General features: G+C 56.2%; 2 protein-coding genes across 2 annotated transcripts; one reads left to right on the forward strand and one right to left on the reverse strand.

Annotated features, from left to right (window-relative positions):
• The first annotated feature begins 4,116 nt into the window (after positions 1-4,116).
• Positions 4,117-10,819, forward strand: LOC127028702 (adhesion G protein-coupled receptor E3-like). The gene is made up of 11 exons (XM_050914400.1): positions 4,117-4,273; positions 4,520-4,633; positions 4,754-4,920; positions 6,415-6,543; positions 6,685-6,879; positions 8,981-9,216; positions 9,406-9,472; positions 9,922-10,013; positions 10,139-10,307; positions 10,393-10,488; positions 10,766-10,819. The coding sequence occupies exons 1-11, from the start codon at positions 4,117-4,119 to the stop codon at positions 10,817-10,819; spliced, it is 1,476 nt and encodes a 491-aa protein (XP_050770357.1).
• A 3,326-nt stretch (positions 10,820-14,145) lies between these two features.
• On the reverse strand, positions 14,146-18,525 carry LOC127028703 (hepatic lectin-like). The gene is made up of 10 exons (XM_050914401.1): positions 18,450-18,525; positions 18,022-18,072; positions 17,315-17,434; positions 17,146-17,196; positions 16,912-17,037; positions 16,362-16,424; positions 15,546-15,635; positions 15,152-15,321; positions 14,591-14,700; positions 14,146-14,281 (listed from the first exon to the last, which is right to left on the reverse strand). The coding sequence occupies exons 1-10, from the start codon at positions 18,523-18,525 to the stop codon at positions 14,146-14,148; spliced, it is 993 nt and encodes a 330-aa protein (XP_050770358.1).
• Between the last annotated feature and the right edge of the window lie 246 nt (positions 18,526-18,771).

The raw sequence follows: 18,771 nt of genomic DNA on the forward strand, positions 1-18,771 counted from the left end.
GTCGTGCCCCACTCCCCCGGGGGGGTGGATTTTGGGGTGAAACGGAGGGAAATGGGAAAAGGGAAACTGAGGCAGGGACGGAAGTAGGTTGGGACTGTAAGAGCTGCAATGCAAAGCAGCCCAAAATGGCCTGAAATCGCCCCAAAATGGGGCTGCTGGAGCTGGGAAGGGGGGGGTGTCAAGCCCTGAAATTGGGGGGGTTGAGCCCCTAGATGATGGGTTTGAGCCTGGGGGGAGGAGGGTGGAGGTTGAACCCCCAAAATGGGGTCTTGAGCCCCCAAAAGAAGGATTTGAGCCCTGATGGGGGAGGGTTGAGCCCCAAAAAAGGGGGGGTGAGCCCCAAAAAGGGGGTTCTGAGCTTTCACATGGGTAGAATGAACCCCCAAAAGGAGGGGTTTGACCCAAAAAGGGAGGATTTGACTCCCAAAAAAGGTGGGTTTGAGCCTTGATGGGGCGTGGAGCCCAAAAAGGGGGTGTTTAGCCCCAAAAACGGGACGTTAAGCCCTGATGGGGGAAGAATGAGCCCCAAAAGGAGGGGTTTTGACCCCAAAAGGAGGGGTTTTGAGCCCCCAAAAGAAGGTTTTTGAGCCTTGATGGGGCATGGAGCCCAAAAAAGGGGTGTTTAACCCCAAAACGGGAGGGCGGAGCCCTGATGGGGGAAGAATGAGCCCCAAAAGGGGGGACTGAGCCCCCAAAATTAAGGTTGGAGCCCCAAAAGGGGGGTTTTGAGCACTGATAATGGGGTTTGCCGTCCCCCCCCCCCCAAAAAAAAAAGTGGGGGTTGAGCCCTATGGGGGAGTTGATCCTGGGGGGGGGGGGTGTCACACTTTGTGGGGAGTTTTGGGGTGCTGATGTCCCCCTGTGTGTGTGTCCCCCCCAGTGCTGTGCCACCTCCTGAGCCACCTCACCCCCACTGAGGGCGACCAGACAGGTGAGTGGGGGATCGGGGGGGGGGGGGGGGGGGCAGGTTTGGGGGGGCTGTAAGGGATTAGGGGGGGGGGCTGTGAAGGCTGGAGGGCTAGGGGGAATCTAGGGGGCACAGAGGGAGATCGAGGGGGTCAGGCTCAGACCTGGGTCCTGTCCCCCACCCTTGGGCCCCCCCCCCCCCCTCTCCACGTCCCTCCAATGTCCCCGTCCCCCCCCCCGCAGTGTCCTGTGGTCCCCACTTCTGCTCCATCAACAGCTGCTGCCTGGGTCAGCGGAGAGCGGGGTCCCAGAAGGAAGCCTGGGTCTGTGGGTGCCCCCCCGGCATGGCCCCCACCCCCCAAAACTCCTCCATCATCTCCTGCCAGGGTAAGGGGGCAAACACCCCGCTTTTACCATCCCCCCCCCCACCTTTGATCCCCCTCTTTAACCTTTTCGCCTCTTCTTTAACCCCTCATTCCTTACAAAAATAACTATAATAAATAACTCTTTATTCCCCCCTTTTTTAACCCTTTACCCCCCTTTTTTCCCCCTCATTCCGGGGGTGCTGAGCCCCCCCCCCGAGCCACACAGGCGCAGGGCAGGATGGGGCACCCCCCCGAAAAGCCCCAAACTGCCCCAAATCCGCAGCGCTTGGCCCCAGCCCAGAGGCCCCCTGTAAGATCCCCGTCCTGGAGGAGGCCTGGAAGGCGTGCAGGGACCCCCAGGTGGGGTTTGGGGGGGCAAAGGGGAGCGGGGGGGGGACACACGGACAGACAGACAGACAGATGGATGCAGGGATGGAGGGAGGGACAGCCAGAGGAATGGCCAGGTGGAGGGAGGGATGGAGGGACAGACAGATGGAGGGACGGAGGGAGGGATGGACGGAGGGACGGAGGGAGGGAGGGAGGGATGGACGGAGGGAGGGAGGGAGGGAGGGAAGGACAGACGGATGGACGGAGGGAGGGAGGGAGGGAAGGACAGACGGAGGGAGGGAGGGATGGACGGAGGGAGGGAGGGAAGGACAGACGGATGGACGGAGGGAGGGAGGGATGGAGGGACAGACGGATGGATGGACGGAGGGAAGGACAAACGGAGGGAGAGAGGGATGGAGGGACAGACGGAGGGAGGGATGAAGGGACAGACGGACAGATGGAGGGAGGGAGGGAGGGACAGACGGATGGACGGAGCGAGGGAGGGATGGAAGGATGTAGGGACAGACAGATGGACGGAGGGAGGGAGGGATGGGGAAGGACAGACAGATGGACAGAGGGAGAGAGGGATGGGGGACAGATGGATAGATGGAGGGAGGGATGGAGGGACAGACGGATGGATGGAGGGGAGGGATGGAGGGACAGACAGATGGACAGAAGGATGGAGGGATGGAGGGACAGACGGACAGATGGATGGACGGAGGGAGGGATGGATGGAGGGACAGAAGGATAGATGGAGGGAGGGATGGAACGATGTAGGGACAGACAGATGGACAGAGGGAGGGAGGGATGGGGGGACAGACGGAGGGACGGAGGGAGGGATGGAGGGACAGACAGATGGACAGAAGGAGGGAGGGATGGAGGGACAGACGGACAGAAGGAGGGAGGGGTGGAGAGACAGACAGATGGACAGAAGGAGGGAGGGACGGAGGGACAGATGGACAGACAGAGGGAGGGAGGGAGGGAGGGAGGGGCAGATGGAGGGAGGGACAGAGGGAGGGCTGGAGGGACAGAGGGAGGGCTGGAGGATGGTGGGCTGGAGGCAGGGAGGGAAGGACGGACGGACGGCCAGCCAGACGCCCGCGGGGCGCGGGTCGATGCGGACACCCCTGCACCCCAGACCCGGCCGGGGGCCAGCTCCTGCACCCAGCTGCGGAACACCCAGCAGCTCCTGAACGACGCCTGCGCCCGGCCCACGGAGGGCACCCTGCAGGTGACGCAGGGGCGGGCACACGCGTGTGCCGGGGCTGCCCGTGTCTGTGTGTCCTGTGTCCATCCCGTGTCCATCCCCTATACGTGTGTGCATTCCCATTACAACCCCGTGGGCAGTCCCTACACGTGTGCAACCCCATGTCCAGCCCCTACACATGTCCATCCCGTGTGCATCCCCTACATGTGTGTGCAACTCCATATGCAACCTCATGTCCAGCCCCTACACATGTCCATCCCGTGTGCATCCTCCTGTGCATCCCCTCCACGTGTATCCCCTCCACGTGTCCATCCCGCTGTCTATCCCCTACACATGTGCATGGCCTGTGTCTGTCCTGTACGTGTGTCCCCTACACATGTGCGTTTCTATGTCCATCCCCTACACGTGTCCATGCCCCGTGTGCATCCCCTACGCGTGTGCATCCTCCTGTACATCCCCTATGCATGTCCAACCCATGTGCACCCCTACTCATGCGTATCCCTGTGTGCATCCCCTACACACGTCCATCCCGTGTGCACCCCTGCACACATGTCCATCCCCTACACGTGTCCATCCTGGTGTCTATCCCCTACACATGTGCATGTCCCATGTCTGTCCCCTACACATGTCCGTGCCCAGTGTGCACCCCTACTTGTGTGTATCCCCATGTGCATCCCCTATACATGTCCATCCCATGTGCACCCCCTGTACATGTGTGCATCCCTACACGTGTCTGTCCCATGTGCACCCCCTGTACACGTGCACCCCCATACACGTGTGCACCCCTACACATGTCCATCCCATGTGCACCCCTGTACATGTGTGCACCCCTACACATGTCCATCCCATGTGCACCCCCTGTACACGTGTGCACCCCTACATGTGTCTGTCCCATGTGCACCCCGTACATGTGTGCACCCCTACATGTGTCCATCCCATGTGCACCCCTGTACACGTGTGCACCCCTACACATGTCCGTCCCATGTGCACCCCCTGTACACATGTGCACCCCTACACGTGTCTGTCCCATGTGCACCTCCTGTACACGTGTGCACCCCTAAAGGTCTGTCCCATGTGCACCCCCGTACACGTGTGCACCCCTACACGTCTGTCCCATGTGCACCCCTACCCGTGTCCATCCCATGTGCACCCCTGTACACGTGTGCACCCCTACACGTGTCCATCCCCCACGTGCATCCCTCCCCTGCGTGGCCCTCCCCCCACGTGCATCCCCGCACACCCCTGACACACACGTGTGCCCTGACACACGCGTGTGCCCCCCCTCGCCCCCCCCCCCCCCCCCCCCAGACCATGCTGACGCAGCTGCAGACGGAGGCACGCAAGGATCTCCGCTCCAACTCCACCACAGCCACCGAGCTGCTGCTGCAGAGCACCGAAGCCCTCGTGCTACGGGCAGCCCTCAAAGGCCCTGGCTCCGGCCCCCAAAACTTCAACACCTCCACCATGGGTACGCCAGCACCCATGGGTGCCCCCAAGGTCCCCCCCGAATCCTTCCAACACCCCCAAAAGCACTGCAAAGCCCCCAAAAGCATTGCAAAGCCCCCAAAAGCATCGCAACGCCTCCAAAGGCATCGCAAAGCCCCAAGAACCAGCTTGGCGCCATCACTGCATCCCTTTCCCCGGGATGCCACCCGCAGCGGCAGCCAGAGCAGGCGAAAGACCCCCCAAAAGGCCTTTTTTCACCCCAAATCAGAGGCCACGGTAGAGGTGGTGCGTGACAACTGCCCCCGGACCACGCTGGTGCTGGCGGTGGGCAAGGAGAACCTCACCATCAGCTGCCGTGAGGTGGTGAGCAACGCCCAGGCAGGTACGGCCACCACGCTGCTGCAAAAAAACAAAAAGCCTCCCCCTCCAAAAAAAAAACCCAAAACATCCCAAATTTGGGGGTTTTTGGGGGGGGTGATTTTGGACCCAGTTCTCCGGGCAGGCAAGAACGCGGTGGCCTTCATCGTCTACAAGGAGATAGAGGAGTTGCTGAACGGCATCACGGAGCTGCACCAGGAAAGGCTCAACTCCCACGTGGTCGGCAGCACCGTGGGGACGACCGACGACACCTTCAAAGTCACCTTCAACATCAGCCTGCGGCACCGCACGGTGGGTGCTGGGGGGGCTGCCCTGGGGTTTGGGGGGGGCTGCTTGGGGGTGCAGAGGGTGGGGATTTGCACGAGGCAGGGATTCGAAGGAGGAAGCACGGCAGGGTTTGTTGCAGCGAGGGCGTCAGACCAAATTACGGTGGGGTTGGGAAAGGGGCATCGCGATGGTGGAAGTTTGGAGCGTGGTGATGGTGAATTTTGGGGTGAATCCCCATCCCGGGGCAAATTTGGGGTTGGTGCATCCCTGTTCCGGTGCAAATTGGGCTCCTGTGCAAATTTGGGGTTGGTGCATCCCTGTTCCGGTGCAAATTTGGGGTTGGTGCATCCCTGTTCTGGTGCAAATTCGGCTCCTGTGCAGATTTGGGGTTGGTCCATCCCTGTTCCGGTGCAAATTTGGGGTTGGTGCATCCCTGTTCCGGTGCAAATTGGGCTCCTGTGCAAATTTGGGGTTGGTGCATCCCTGTTCCGGTGCAAATTTGGGGTTGGTGCATCCCTGTTCCGGTACAAATTTAGATTTGGTGCATCCCTGCCTTGGTACAAATCTGGATCCAGTGTAAATCCAGACTTGGTGCATCCCCATTCCGGTGCAAATTTGGATTTGCTGCGTCCCCATCCCTGTGCAAATCTGGATCCTGTGCAAATTCAGGTCCACACATCCCCGCCATGATGCAAATTTGGGGCTGGTGCATCTCCATCCCGGTACGAATTTGGATCCTGTGCAAATTCGGGGCTGGTGCATCCCCATCACAGTGCAAATTTGGGATCGGTGCATCCCAATCCTGGTGCAAATTTGGATCCTGTGCAAATCTGGGGCTGGTGCATCCCCATCCTGGTGCAAATTTGGGTTTGGTGCATCTCCATCCTGGTGTAAATCCGGATCCCGTGCAAATTTGGGGTTGCTGCATCCCCATCTCAGTGCAAATTTAGATCTGACGACTCCCTGTCCTGGTGCAAATTTGGATCCTGTGCAAATCCAGGGTCGGTGCATCCCCACCACGGCGCAAATTTGGGATCGGTGCATCCCAATCCTGGTGCAAATCTGGATCCCGTGCGAATCTGGGGCTGGTGCATCCTTATCAAGGTGCAAATTCGAATCCCGTGCAAATTTGGGCTCGGTGCATCCTTCTCAAGGTGCAAATCCAGATCCTGTGCAAATTCGGGGTGGGCGCATCCCCATCCCGGTGCAAATCCGGATCCTGTGCAAATTCGGGGTGGGTGCATCCCCATCCCGGTGCAAATCCGGATCCTGTGCAAATCCGGGGTGGGTGCATCCCCATCCTGGTGCAAATCCGGATCCTGTGCAAATCCGGGGTGGGCGCATCCCCATCTCGGTGCAAATCCAAGCTCTGCACATCCCCGTCCCATTCCGCACCCAAACCGACGGCGGGAAGGGGCGGTGCAGCCCCCCTCCCCGGAGCTGCGGGACATGCCACGAGCGGGCCGTGCTCAGCAGGAGCTCCGGGCGGGCGAGAAGCCGTGCTGCGTGTCCTGGCAGACGGCGGGTACCAAAGGCCGCTGGACGTCCTCGGGCTGCACCCGCGTGGGGGGTGACGCCCTCCACTCCATCTGCACCTGCACCCACTTCTCCACCTTCGCCATCCTCGTGGCCACCCACCCCATCGTGGTAAGATCTCGTTTGCACCCCGAAAATACCCATTTCGGGGGGGGACGACGACGACGACATTTTCTTCCTTCCCGAACGGTTGCGCGGGGCCGCGCGCCAGACGGGACTCGCGTGACGTCGCGCCTGTCACGTCACCCGCAGGACAGCTTCGCGCTGACGGTGGTCACCTACGTGGGGATGTCGGTATCGCTGGTCTGCCTCTTCCTCGCCATCGTCACCTTCCTCCTGTGCCGCTCGCTCTGGAGCGTCAGCGTCGCCCTCCACCTGCAGCTCAGCATCTGCCTCTTTGCTGCCGACCTCCTCTTCCTCGTGGCCGTGCCCCACACGGCCAACAAGGTATGGGCTCCTCAGGGTCTCCTTGAGCATCTTGGGGTCTCCATGGGCTCCTCAAGGTCTCTTTGAGCTCCTTGGGGTCTCCACAGGGCTCCTCAGGGGCTCCTTGGGGTCTCCACAGGCTCCTCAGGGCTCCTTGAGCATCTTGGGATCTCCATGGCTCCTCAAGGTCTCTTTGAGCTCCTGGGGTCTCCAGGGCTCCTCAAGGTCTCCTTGAGCATCTTGGGGTCTCCATGGGCTCCTCAAGGTCTCTTTGAGCTCCTTGGGGCCTCAGGGCTCCTCAGGGCTCCTTGGGGTCTCCACGGGCTCCTCAAGGTCTCTTTGAGCTCCTTGGGGTCTCCACGGGCTCCTCAGGGTCTCCTTGAGCATCTTGGGGTCTCCACGGGCTCCTCAAGGTCTCTTTGAGCTCCTTGGGGTCTCCACAGGCTCCTCAGGGTCTCCTTGAGCATCTTGGGGTCTCCACGGGCTCCTCAAGGTCTCTTTGAGCTCCTTGGGGCCTTCAGGGCTCCTCAGGGTCTCCTTGAGCTCCTTGGGGTCTCCACAAGCTCCTCAGGGCTCCTTGAGCATCTTGGGATCTCCATGTGCTCCTCAAGGTCTCTTTGAGCTCCTTGGGGCCTTCAGGGGCTCCTCAGGGTCTCCTTGAGCTCCTTGGGGTCTCCACAAGCTCCTCAGGGCCTCCTTGAGCATCTTGGGATCTCCATGTGCTCCTCAAGGTCTCTTTGAGCTCCTGGGGTCTTCAGGGCTCCTCAGGGTCTCCTTGAGCATCTTGGGGTCTCCATGGGCTCCTCAAGGTCTCTTTGAGCTCCTTGGGGCCTTCAGGGGCTCCTCAGGGGCTCCTTGGGTCTCCACGGGCTCCTCAAGGTCTCTTTGAGCTCCTTGGGGTCTCCACGGGCTCCTCAGGGTCTCCTTGAGCTCTTGGGGTCTCCACAGGCTCCTCAAGGTCTCTTTGAGCTCCTTGGGTCTCCACAGCTCCTCAGGGTCTCCTTGAGCATCTTGGGTCTCCACGGCTCCTCAAGGTCTCTTTGAGCTCCTTGGGGCCTTCAGGGGCTCCTCAGGGTCTCCTTGAGCTCCTTGGGGTCTCCACAAGCTCCTCAGGGCCTCCTTGAGCATCTTGGGATCTCCATGTGCTCCTCAAGGTCTCTTTGAGCTCCCTGGGTCTTCAGGGGCTCCTCAGGGTCTCCTTGAGCCTCCTTGGGTCTCCACATGCTCCTTGGGGTCTTCAGGGGCTCCTCAGGGGCTCCTTGAGCCTCCTTGGGGTCTCCACAGGCTCCTCAGGGTCTCCTTGAGCATCTTGGGGCCATTGGGAGCTCTTTGACATCTCATTTGGCTTCTCTGGGTCTCCTCGAGGTCTTTGGGGCCTCCTAAAGCTCCCCAGACCTCCTCAAGGTCCTTGGGGAGCTTGTGGGGAAAAGGACCCAGGGTCATGGCTCTTGGCTGTAGCCTCTACTGTAATAGCTCCAGCAGACCTTCTGCCGGGGGTCCCATCTCACGCCGGGTGGGCGCAAGCACCTGGATTATGGGATAACGGAGGCTGAAAGGTTTGGTCCAAGCCCAACTGAAAGCAGGTCCAATCAGTTGAGGTTCCTCAAGGTTGTTGGTTCCCTTCTTGCTCTGGGAGGGTGTCAGCATCTGAATTACAGGATAAACGAGGTTGAACGGGATGTATGGAGGTCTCCAGACCAATCTCCACTCGAAGTAGGTCCAGCTAGTTGAGGTTCCTCAGAGTTGTTGGGTCCCGTCTCTCTCCGGGTGAGTGAAAGCACCTGAATTACTGGATAACCAAGGTTGAACAGGATGTTTGGAGGTCTCCAGACCAACCCCAACTCAAAACAGGTCCACCCAATTGGGGTTCCTCAAGGCTCTTGGGTCTCTTCTTCCTCTGGGTGGGTGGAGCCAACTGAATTATGGGATAGCTCAGCTACGAAGAGACATTTGGATGTCTCCGGTCTGCCCCCAGCCCAAAGCATCTCCACCTCCTTGAGGTTCCTTGAGGCCATGTTGGGGTGTGTGGAACATCTCCAAGTGCCGGAGATGCCACCACCTCCCCGGGCCACACCGTGGTGACATCGGGGAGCCCAGCATGGCCTCGGTGTCCTCCATCCAGCTGGCGTGCGCCATCACGGCGGGCTTCCTCCACTACCTCTTCCTTGCCTGCTTCGCCTGGATGTTCCTGGAGGGTTTGCATCTCTTCCTCACCGTCAGGAACCTGCGCGTCCTCAACTACACCAGCACCGCTCGCTTCAGGAGAAGATACATCTACCCCGTGGGCTACGGCACGCCGGCCGTCGTGGTGGCCATCTCCGCCGCCATCCATCCTGGCGGCTACGGCACTGAGCACTAGTGAGTCCCACCGGCACCCAGGCTGGGGTCAACCAAGTAGGGTGGGATCACCAATGGAGAACATCAAGCGTTTTGCCTAAATCACCCCAAAAAAGGATGCCACGGCATCGCAGACGCAGGTATTTTGGTGCCACCAAAATCACCAGAGGAGTTTTGGGGTATTCTTCCCTTTTTCTCCCTTTTTTTTAGCTGCTGGCTGAGCATGGAGAGCGGCTTCATCTGGAGTTTCCTCGGCCCCATCTGCGTCATCATCCTGGTGGGTGTCTTGCTGCGGAAAGGAGGCGGAGGGGGAAAAAAAACGGGAGAAAAAAGAGCAAATTTAGACTTACCTTTAAGAACAGTATTAAGCAAACGCCCCACGGGCTGGGTGCACTCGGCAGAGGTCATGCCACAGGTGCATTAATGACTTGTTTGGGGGTTTTTTTGCATCATTTGCCCCTTTTCCACCCTAAAACATATGATCGTGGCCACGGCTTTTCTCCCCTAGACCCCATATTAATGGAAAAATTTTAGAGATTTGCATAAAAAGAGCAAATTCCCATGTATATTTAAGGACGTCATTAAGCAAACATCCCACGGGCTGGGTGCGCTCCGTGGAGGTCACGCCGCGGTGCACGGTTTCGCACCATTGAGCCTTTTCCACCCCAAATTTACGCCCCGTGGACCCTGTCTTGCAAAATGACGGTTTTTTCGCTTTCTGCCCAGGTTAATTTGCTGTTTTTTCTCACCACCCTCTGGACGCTGCGGGACAAACTCTCCTCCCTCAACGCTGATGTCACGGCCCTAAAAAACACCCGGTGGGTTTTCGCGTTGGCGGGAAGCGGGTTGGGTTTTTTGGGGGGGGGGGGGGGGGGGGGGGGGAAGAAGAGCATCTGGGATGGGGTTTTGGGTGAAAAAAGAGCAAAAATGAGTGTTCCGTCAGGCTGATGACATTCAAGGCACTGGCGCACATCTGTATCCTGGGCTGCACGTGGGGTCTGGGCTTGCTGCAGGCGCAGGGGAACAATATAGTGGTGGCCTTCATCTTCACCATCGTCAACAGCCTGCAAGGAGCCTTCATCTTCCTTGTGCACTGCGTCCTCAACCGGCAGGTACCGCGGCGGGTCGGGGGGGGACACACCCAGGCGTGGGAGGGGACGGGGACACTCAGGACACAACTGTGGGTCCCGTTCCCAGGTGACGGAGCAGTACCGGCGCTGGTTTAGGGCGCTGGGGCGACAAGCGCACCCCCCCGAGATGCCCAGCACCGAGATACAAGTCACCTATGTCACGGTAAGGGCACCCAAATGCCTGGATCCCTGGGTCCCTGTGGAGTGCTGGGTGGGCACCCGGGTCCCTGTGGGGTGCTGGGTGGGCACCCAAACATCTGGGTCCTCTGGTTGCCACCAAAAGGAGGTGGGGGCCCAGGGGTGGCACGAGGGAGGCTGCCTGGACCCCTGGGTCCCCCCAGGGCGCTTGGGGGTCTGGCAAGAAACCGTCAGAACCTCTGCCCCATTTCTGCCCCATTTTGTCCTCGTTTCACCCCGGCGCGACCCCTTTTCGCCCCCAGGAAGGGGAGAAGCAGCACAGCCACAGCACCGAGGGCTGCATGTGGGAGAAGTGACAGTGGGTGCCCCCCAGGACCCGACCCGTTTCCAGCAGTTTTCCGGCGCATCCGACCCATTTCCAGCAGTCTTCCAGCACATCCGATTCATTTCCAGCTTATTTCCTGCCGATCCAACCCATTTTCCCAGTTTTCCTGCTGATTTGACCCGTTTCCAGCATTTTTTTTCCTGCAGAACAACCTGGTTTTAGCATTTCCCCCACAGGTCCAACCTGTTCCCAACATTTTCCTGCAGAACAACCCATTTACAGCATTTTTCCCACATATCTGACCCATTTTCCAGAATTTTCCCCAAGAAATGACCGATTTCCAGCATTCTCCCCCAGAATCAATCCGTATCCAGCTTCTTCCCCCCAGGATCGACCAATTTCCTGCATTTTCCTGTGGAACGACCATTTTCCAGTGTTTTTCCTGCAGATCCGACCCATTTCCAGCATTTTCCCCAAAGAACAACCAATTTCCAGCATTTTTTTCTGTGGAATGACCCGTTTCCAGCATTTTTCCTGCAGATTTGTCCCATTTCCAACATTTTCTCCAAGAAATGACCAACTTCCACGTTCTTCCCCCAAGACTGAGCCATTTCCAGCATTTTTCCGTGGAACACCCCATTTCCAGCATTTTTCCTGTGGTTTTCGACCCATTTCCAGCATTTCTTCCGCAGATTTGACCCGTTTCCACCATTTCCTCTAAGAAACGACCAATATTTCCACCATTTTTCCGTGGAACGTCCCATTTCCAGCATTTTTCCTGCAGATTTGACCCTTTTCCCGCATTTTCTCTGACAACCGACTAATTTTCAGCATTTTCCCCCAACACTTGACCCATTTCCCACATTTTTCTGTGCAATGACCAATTTCTAGCATTTTTCCAGCAGTTTTGCCTCATTTTTCCGCCTGCTTCTTTCCATGATCGTCCCATTTCTGCTGTTTTCCTGCGGAATGACCCATTTCTGGCGTGTTTTCCTCCGGGATCGCTCCGTTTCCGGCCTTTTCTGGCCACCTTTGCCCTGCAGCTCTGGCGGGTTTTTTGGGCTGAAAAAAGCTGATTAAAGGCACGTGGCTCATCCCTGAGGAGTCGGGCTGGATGCGGCCGGGGCGGGGGGGATGCCTGGGTCCACCTGGGGGGCCGGAGAAGGGGTCCGGATCCACTGGGAATGGGGGGGCCCCGACGCCTGGGTCCACTCCAAGGGAGGGCGTGGCCTCCCCACCCACCCCTCAAGGCACAGAGACAGGAGAGGGTGGGGTCTTAAGCCAGTCAAGCCCTGCCTCCTTTCTGCCAGGAGCCAATTAGCTTCCTGCCAGCTGTTGATTGACAAGAACTGGCAGACAATGGTGCTGAGGGTGTGTATTCCCGCCCCCAAGTACAAGAGAGGTGTCTGATTGGTGGGAGGTGGGAGATGGGCGGTGCCAGGAGGTGGGAGCAGGGGGGCCTATTGTGTGGTGGAGCGGGCTGAACAGCGGTGGTGCCAGCCAATGGGCAGCGGTGGCCCTGGGAGGCGGTGCTAAGAGGAAAACCCGCCCCCCCAGAGCACAGAGAAGGCGGCGGTTGGCTATGAGCTGAGATGGGCAGTGCAGCTCAGCCAATGGGGCATCGAGGGAGGCTGAGGAGGCTCCTGAGGAGAGGTGAGGGAGGGCAGCGGCTCTGGGGGGCCCTGGGTACTTCCCCCCACCTCCACTGCCTTCCCAGTAACCCCCCAGTGCTGGACTGGGCTGTGTCCCTGCCCCAGTGCCCTCCCAGTAACCCCCCAGTGCTGGACTGGGCTGTGTCCCTGCCCCAGTGCCCTCCCAGTAACCTCCCAGTGCTGGACTGGGCTGTGTCCCTGCCCCAGTGCCCTCCCAGTACCCCCCAGTGCTGGGACTGGGCTGTGTCCCTGCCCCAGTGCCCTCCCAGTAATCCCCCAGTCCTGGGACTGCGCTGTATTGCTGCCCCACTGCTCCCAGTGTTTGCCCAGTATCCCCAGTGCTCCCAGTACCCGCCAGTGCTCTCCGAGTACTTCCCAACCCAGTGCTTCCGGTTCCAGTACCTCCTCAGCCCAGAGCTCCAGTGCTTCCCAGTAACCCCCAGTCCATGTTTCCAGTGCCTTCCTAGTACCCCTCCAGCCTAGTTCCCCAGTGCTCCCAGTGCCCTCCCACTACCGCTTAGCCCCAGTGCTCCCAGTAACCCCCAGTCTCCATCACCAGAGCCTACAGATCCGACGATCCCCACATAAGCACGGACCACTCCCCTCCCAGCCCATTTCCCGGCTAGAAATGCATATTTTGGTTAAATTAACAAATTTTTATCTTCGTGCCAGCTCCGCCACCAGTCGATTATTTTTTTGGTTGAAAAGCGGCCAAAACCGGTCTAAAACCAGTTTCACTTTCTGCCACGGGTCCTTTTTTTATTGATTTTACAGCAAATTTCTCAAGCTCAGCTCAAATTTCCTAATTCTTTTGGGGGGAGAAGGGAGTTCCCACAGTTAATTTTCAACCCGGAGAGGGAATTTCGTTACCCGTAACGAATCGTTGCATTTCCGCTGATCGATAACGTAGAAATTCCCCCAAAACATCGATTTTCTTTTTTTTAGCTCGTAACCCTTTAAAAACCGAGCGTTAACATCACGCCACAGTTTTAACAGGATTCCTTCGATTCCAGAAATTTTCAGGCACCGGGGTGAGTCTGACGGAGCCGTTTTATTTCTTTGGGGCAAAAAACTGACCGAACGGCGCATGCTGTATTTTGTAGAAAAACAAAAAAGAAAATAATAATAAGTTTTATTGGGCGATAACGCGTTGAATTAAAAGATGTACAAATGAGGAGAATTGGGGTTTGGGGTTTGTTTTGGGTTTTTTTTTTTGCTGTGGGGCCACAGGCGGGCCCAGACGGGGGCTGGGGAAGGATAAATATAGAAAAAAAGTCTTTTGAAAGTGGAGGAAAAATCCCAGAATTTTACTAAAATTGTCTTTTCTGAGAGTTAAGCAGAAACGGCGACGTGGCAGCAGAGCCGGGGGGCGGGAAAGGAGAAATTCAGCAACGCTGAAAAACGGGACTGGTTTTGCGCCGCTGAGTGGATTTTTAACCTTTTTACAGTGGTTATTTTAACTGAAAATCCCTTTTTTTTTTTTCCATAGGTTGTGCGAGGGATTTTACTGATTTTAGGGATTTGCACGTTATTAATAGGCAAAAAACGGGAGCGTGGAGCTCCCCGGATTCCCCCTGGAGCTGCGTGAGTTCATCCAGCTCCCGAGCGGGAAGTTTGAAATGTACTTTTGGGTTTGTTTGTTTGTTTGTTTGTTTGACGGGCGCATTGAAAATTGTCTGGAAACAGGAAAAAAAAAATACTGAAGTCAGCAGTTCCAGGACTTTTCGCAAATCCAGTGGTTGGAGTGGGAGCATTTGTCGTCGTTCCAAATGCCGTCGGGCCCGATGCTGCCGCAGTCCTTCTGGTCCTTGTCTTTGTTCTCCTTCCACGTGTTCCAGTAGCTGGAGAAAGAAGGAGGAAAAGAAGGAGAAAAAGGAAAAGAGAAGATAATAAAAGAAATAAAAACAAGCCCCACGGTAGCGGAGCTCTCTCAGGAAGAGGTAAAATTTGTATTTCGAGGGAAGGAAACCACTAAAAAGCTCCATTTTGGTTTTTTTACCACCAGCAAGGAAACGCTCTGATAATACCATTTTTCCAACGTAAACCCTTTGACTACGTAAAACGACCAAAAACCCAAAGTTTCGGTGGGTCAACTTCACCTTTTCCCATTTATTTTCTGATTTTGGGGAATCCCCGGCGGGAATTTTTACCTAAAACTTGTATGTTCGCCATTAGTCCAGACCCAGGTGCCTTCCTCCAACTGATCCGTCACTCCCAGCCAGTACGTGCTGCTGCTGTTAATATTGTCCTTCAGAAACTTCTAGAAAAGCAGAATCGGTTAAAACAACCCCAAAACAATCATTCCAGTGGACTACAGAGCATCTCGAGGCTTTTGGTAATTAAAGTGAGGTCATCGCCGCGATACCCGAGCAGTGTTTTTTGGTAAATAGTGAACAATTTGGGTGTATTAAAGCCAAGTGCATACACAGCACTCCGGAAAGGAGACGTTGACCTTTTTTTGCTCCGTTTTTAGCACTTTTTCCTAAAAACAAGAAGTCATACTTGACTGAAATCAGCTTGGCTATCGGCGCTTCTCTCCACCTCCAAATAAATCTGAGCCCGACGGCCAATCTTGGTTAATTTGAGCCCAAAAAAGAAGAGTTTAGAGTTCCTGTGTTTGCCAGAGTAGGAATTCTCCAAGAAAAGGGGTATTTTGGGCGCCGTGTAAGCCAAGAAACCCGTTATTTTTCACTCATAAGCGGTCGACTGACCTGCTCCAGCTCCGAGTTGATGATGACCAGGTGAGCGCCTTGGTCGGCGCAGATCTCCTTCGCGTCCGGCCAGCTCATCGTCTCCGTCGAGAAAGAATAGCAGCTTTCCTCAAAGATCTTCCAGCCGGCCGAGCACTTCTTGTTGTCCAGGATGGATCTACAAATCAGCGCTGGAAGGATGAGAAACCCCCCCAAACCCAGGCAAAAATCAGTTTTTCTCTGCCAGGGAAACTTCCACGGTTTCCCCGGCAGGGTGACATCTCAAAATTGGCATAAATCACCCCAATTTTCCATCCCTAAGACCGCTGTGGTCTTTCTGGGCTAAAACCAGGAGGTTTTTCTCCCGGTGTACAACGAGGAGAGACCGTCGAGACAGAGACGACCGCGGCTTTACCTGCGATGTCCTGCAATTCCTCGTAGTATTTGTGCATCCCGCTCCGCATCCGCATCTGTCCCCGTTGTGTCTCCAACAGCTCCTGCCGTACTGGGGAGCGCAGCGGGGTGAGCGACCGCCGCCAGCCCCGTCCGTGTGTCCCCCCCCCCACACACACGCTTTTTCCTCCTTCCCCCCCTTCGGTTTACCCAAATCTTGAGCTCTTTCCCCCAGGATTTATAACTTTTCCGCATGTAGCTATCTCAATCAGGGCTGCAAAAGCTCTTACATCGTCGGCCGCCAGCTTTGCTGCGTGGTTTTTTGTTCCCTTTGGGTGACATTTTGCTGCGATATCACCCATAATATAATTTAATTAATCACTCATTTGGCAGCGGTTAAGGATTTGGCCCGTTATATTTGACTTTTGCAGAATTTTCTGTAGGATTTACGTCCTTCCCATCCCATAACCTTTAACAGAGGATTTTCCTCCCAGTAAGATCCTGATCAGGATAAATCCTGTGATATCCCAAGGGCTGATTTGCTCCTATTTGCACCGTTTTGGGGCTAATTCCTTCGGGATTGGGGCATGAGCTCAGTCGGTGTTCGATCTACACCATTACCCCGGTGTAATTCCCGGTGGAAAACAGAAACAAGTCAATCGAAGTCGGTGTTGCTTCCCGGAGCGGAACCAGGAGCCGCTCGAAAAGACGATTCGATTTTTCCTTAATTTACACCAAAAGGCAAAAACGGTGTCAGAAAAAGAGCCAAACGCCAAAAAATCAGTGGCTCCCAACCGCCGTTAAACTTCACCGCGGGGATGTGAGTCCGAGGACCTACCGTTGGCTTGATTCTCCGAGCAGTTTGACCTCAAGACCTCTAACTCTGCCATGATTTCCATCTCTGAAATGAAAAGGAAAGAAAAAACATGGCTGGATCATACCAAGGAATCGCAAGCGGCACCTAAATTTGCCCAATTTATGGCTTTTTTTGGGCCAAGTGGGGAAATTCCAGAGCAGATTCTAAATTTGATCAATTTATGGCTTTTTTGGGCTGAACGGGGAATTCCAGAGTGGGTTTATTCTGGATTTACACCCTGTAGCAAACGGGGAGTGCTGCTGGTGCAAGCAGAAGGAGGCAGTACCCAGATGTAGCGCACGGGGGGCAATTTGGTGATAAAACCCTAAAATTCACATAGCGAGGTGGAATTAAAACCAAATCGTGACGACGGACGGGCTTTAGCCGCCGTTTCCACGCAGACGGACACTTAAAGCATCGCGGGCACAAGCCACGTGTTATTTTTAACGGTGAAAATGCTTTTTTTTGGGGGGGTGTTTTAACCAAACCACCTGTTTCTCAGCCCAGCGAGGACTCTTCCAGGGACACTTACGCTTCAGCATGGCCAGCGTGAAGAGCAGTACCCACGCGACGAAGCTCAGCGCTACCAGGACGTAGAGGATGACCACCGACGTCAACCTGCGGCTCTGTCCCCTGCCACCTCTGGGCTCCGGGTGACCTGCGGAGAGCAGCGTGGGAGATATCAGGGAAGAATCCCAGCTTCCCGGGTCCGGATCCGGCCGAGGCCTCCGGTGTGGGATAATGGCGTCGGTCAAGAGCAACTCACCCTTTTGGGAAGGATTTGGAGATGCCGGTTTCCCCGCAAGGATGTAAACTCCTGTTGGGAGGAAGGAAAGAGTCACTGGGTGATGGTTTTGGGGTGTTTTAGGGCCAAATCCTGCCCCGCGGAGGTCCTCGACCGCACGGGCGATGCGGGGAGAGGAGGTGGGTGCTACCTGTGCCTCCTTTGCCCCTCTGGCTCTGCAGATCTTCATCGGTTGCCGGCAGCTTACGGCCACGATCTGACTCTGACAGGGACACGTCATCGTAATCATCCTCGAAGCTGTCCAGGGACGCTACGCGAGAGGAAAAACGGGTGAAAATTGGGATTTTAGGCCAAGTGGGAATCCTGTCCGTTAACGATCAGCTGGATTCTTTGGAAAGCGTAAAAAAAAATGCAATTCCCCTTTCCCCTTCAGTAAATCTGCAGCACCTTCGGCAAGATTTTTACACCCTTTTCTCAATATATAAATATATATTGATTTTATCATTTTTATATATAACATTGCTCTGCTCTTTCAGAGCCGACTTCTCCCCTCGGCTGCAAATCCAAGCGATTCTGCTGAAGTCTGAAGCTCTCTGCGGCAGGAGGGGATGAATTTGAACCTGCAAAGGTGCAAACATCGGCTCCGAGAGTGAGGACGGAGTGATAAATTCCCTCTCAATCCCCCCAGCGTGGACTTTCAGGATATTTTTAGGGCTATTTGATCTCACTTGACAGAAGGAACCAAATTCGGAGAGAAACACCACGTATAGCGAGACATATTTGCCCAACCGAGCTGAAAATAAAGCCCAGTTTGGCCTCGAGGAGGCACCTCGGGGAGTTCTGCTTTCCACCCGCGCTACAAAAAAGCCTGAAAAGGTGAAAAAAATGATGACTTACCCGGTCTGAAGTCACCCATGGGTGTCATTTTCCCAGCGACGGAGTAAATTCCTGCCAAAAAAAAAAAAAAAAGGAAAAGAGCGTTGAAGATAAGGGGAGGATCCTCAAAACCACCACTAGCGCTTCTTCTAACCCCGTTGTCGCTGGTGAGGAAGTTGCCGATGGGTTGGGTTTTTTTTAAGGCCCGGCATGGAGTTTACACCTGAAATTGGGGCCAAATTTGGAGATTTAGGGGCTCTTGAGCACGGAACGGGACCCGCACGACTCTCAGCACCCCGAAGGCATTTCGCCCCGCTCCGTACGACAGCGGCGCCCCGTCGGCGTATTCGGACACCGCCACGCTTCGCCAAGACATCCACCAAGCCCGAAAACACACGCCAAGGACACGCCAAGGACACGGAAAAGCGGGGGGATCTCCCCAAATTTACCTGCTTGTCTCACCAGCCGCTTGGGGTGTGTCGGCGGCGGACCCAACCAGTTGCCATAGGTCTCCTGCTGGGCCATGCTTTGCCGGGGAGAGTAGCCGCGCAGGCGCCCGGCAAGGAGCTAAATCCCTCGGCACGCGCGCCGGCACACCCCTCGCCGCCTCCGGCACCCCATTTTGGCCGGCGGTTAGGCCCCGAGGTTTCGGTTCCTTCTCCGCGCCAGGGCAGCGGTGACATGCAAATGGGCAGCGAAACGAGGGTGAGACTGCGCTCTTCCCTGCGCAAAAACAGACACCTTTTTGGTGGATCGCGGGATTCGGTGAAT

The sequence above is a fragment of the Gymnogyps californianus genome, unplaced genomic scaffold (genome assembly GCF_018139145.2).
Source record: "Gymnogyps californianus isolate 813 unplaced genomic scaffold, ASM1813914v2 HiC_scaffold_40, whole genome shotgun sequence".
In the NCBI taxonomy this organism is placed as follows: Eukaryota; Metazoa; Chordata; class Aves; order Accipitriformes; family Cathartidae; genus Gymnogyps; species Gymnogyps californianus.

Coding starts and splice junctions, on each gene's coding strand:
- LOC127028702 (XM_050914400.1), top strand. CDS start 4,117: ATGCTGACGCAGCTGCAGACGGAGGCACGCAAGGATCTCCGCTCCAAC. Junction 4,634..4,753: donor GGTGAGCAACGCCCAGGCAG/GTACGGCCACCA, acceptor TTCTCCGGGCAG/GCAAGAACGCGGTGGCCTTC. Junction 10,489..10,765: donor TACAAGTCACCTATGTCACG/GTAAGGGCACCC, acceptor TTTCGCCCCCAG/GAAGGGGAGAAGCAGCACAG.
- LOC127028703 (XM_050914401.1), bottom strand. CDS start 18,525: ATGGCCCAGCAGGAGACCTATGGCAACTGGTTGGGTCCGCCGCCGACA. Junction 18,073..18,449: donor GCGGCTGGTGAGACAAGCAG/GTAAATTTGGGG, acceptor TTTTTTTGGCAG/GAATTTACTCCGTCGCTGGG. Junction 15,636..16,361: donor CTCGGAGAATCAAGCCAACG/GTAGGTCCTCGG, acceptor TGCGCTCCCCAG/TACGGCAGGAGCTGTTGGAG.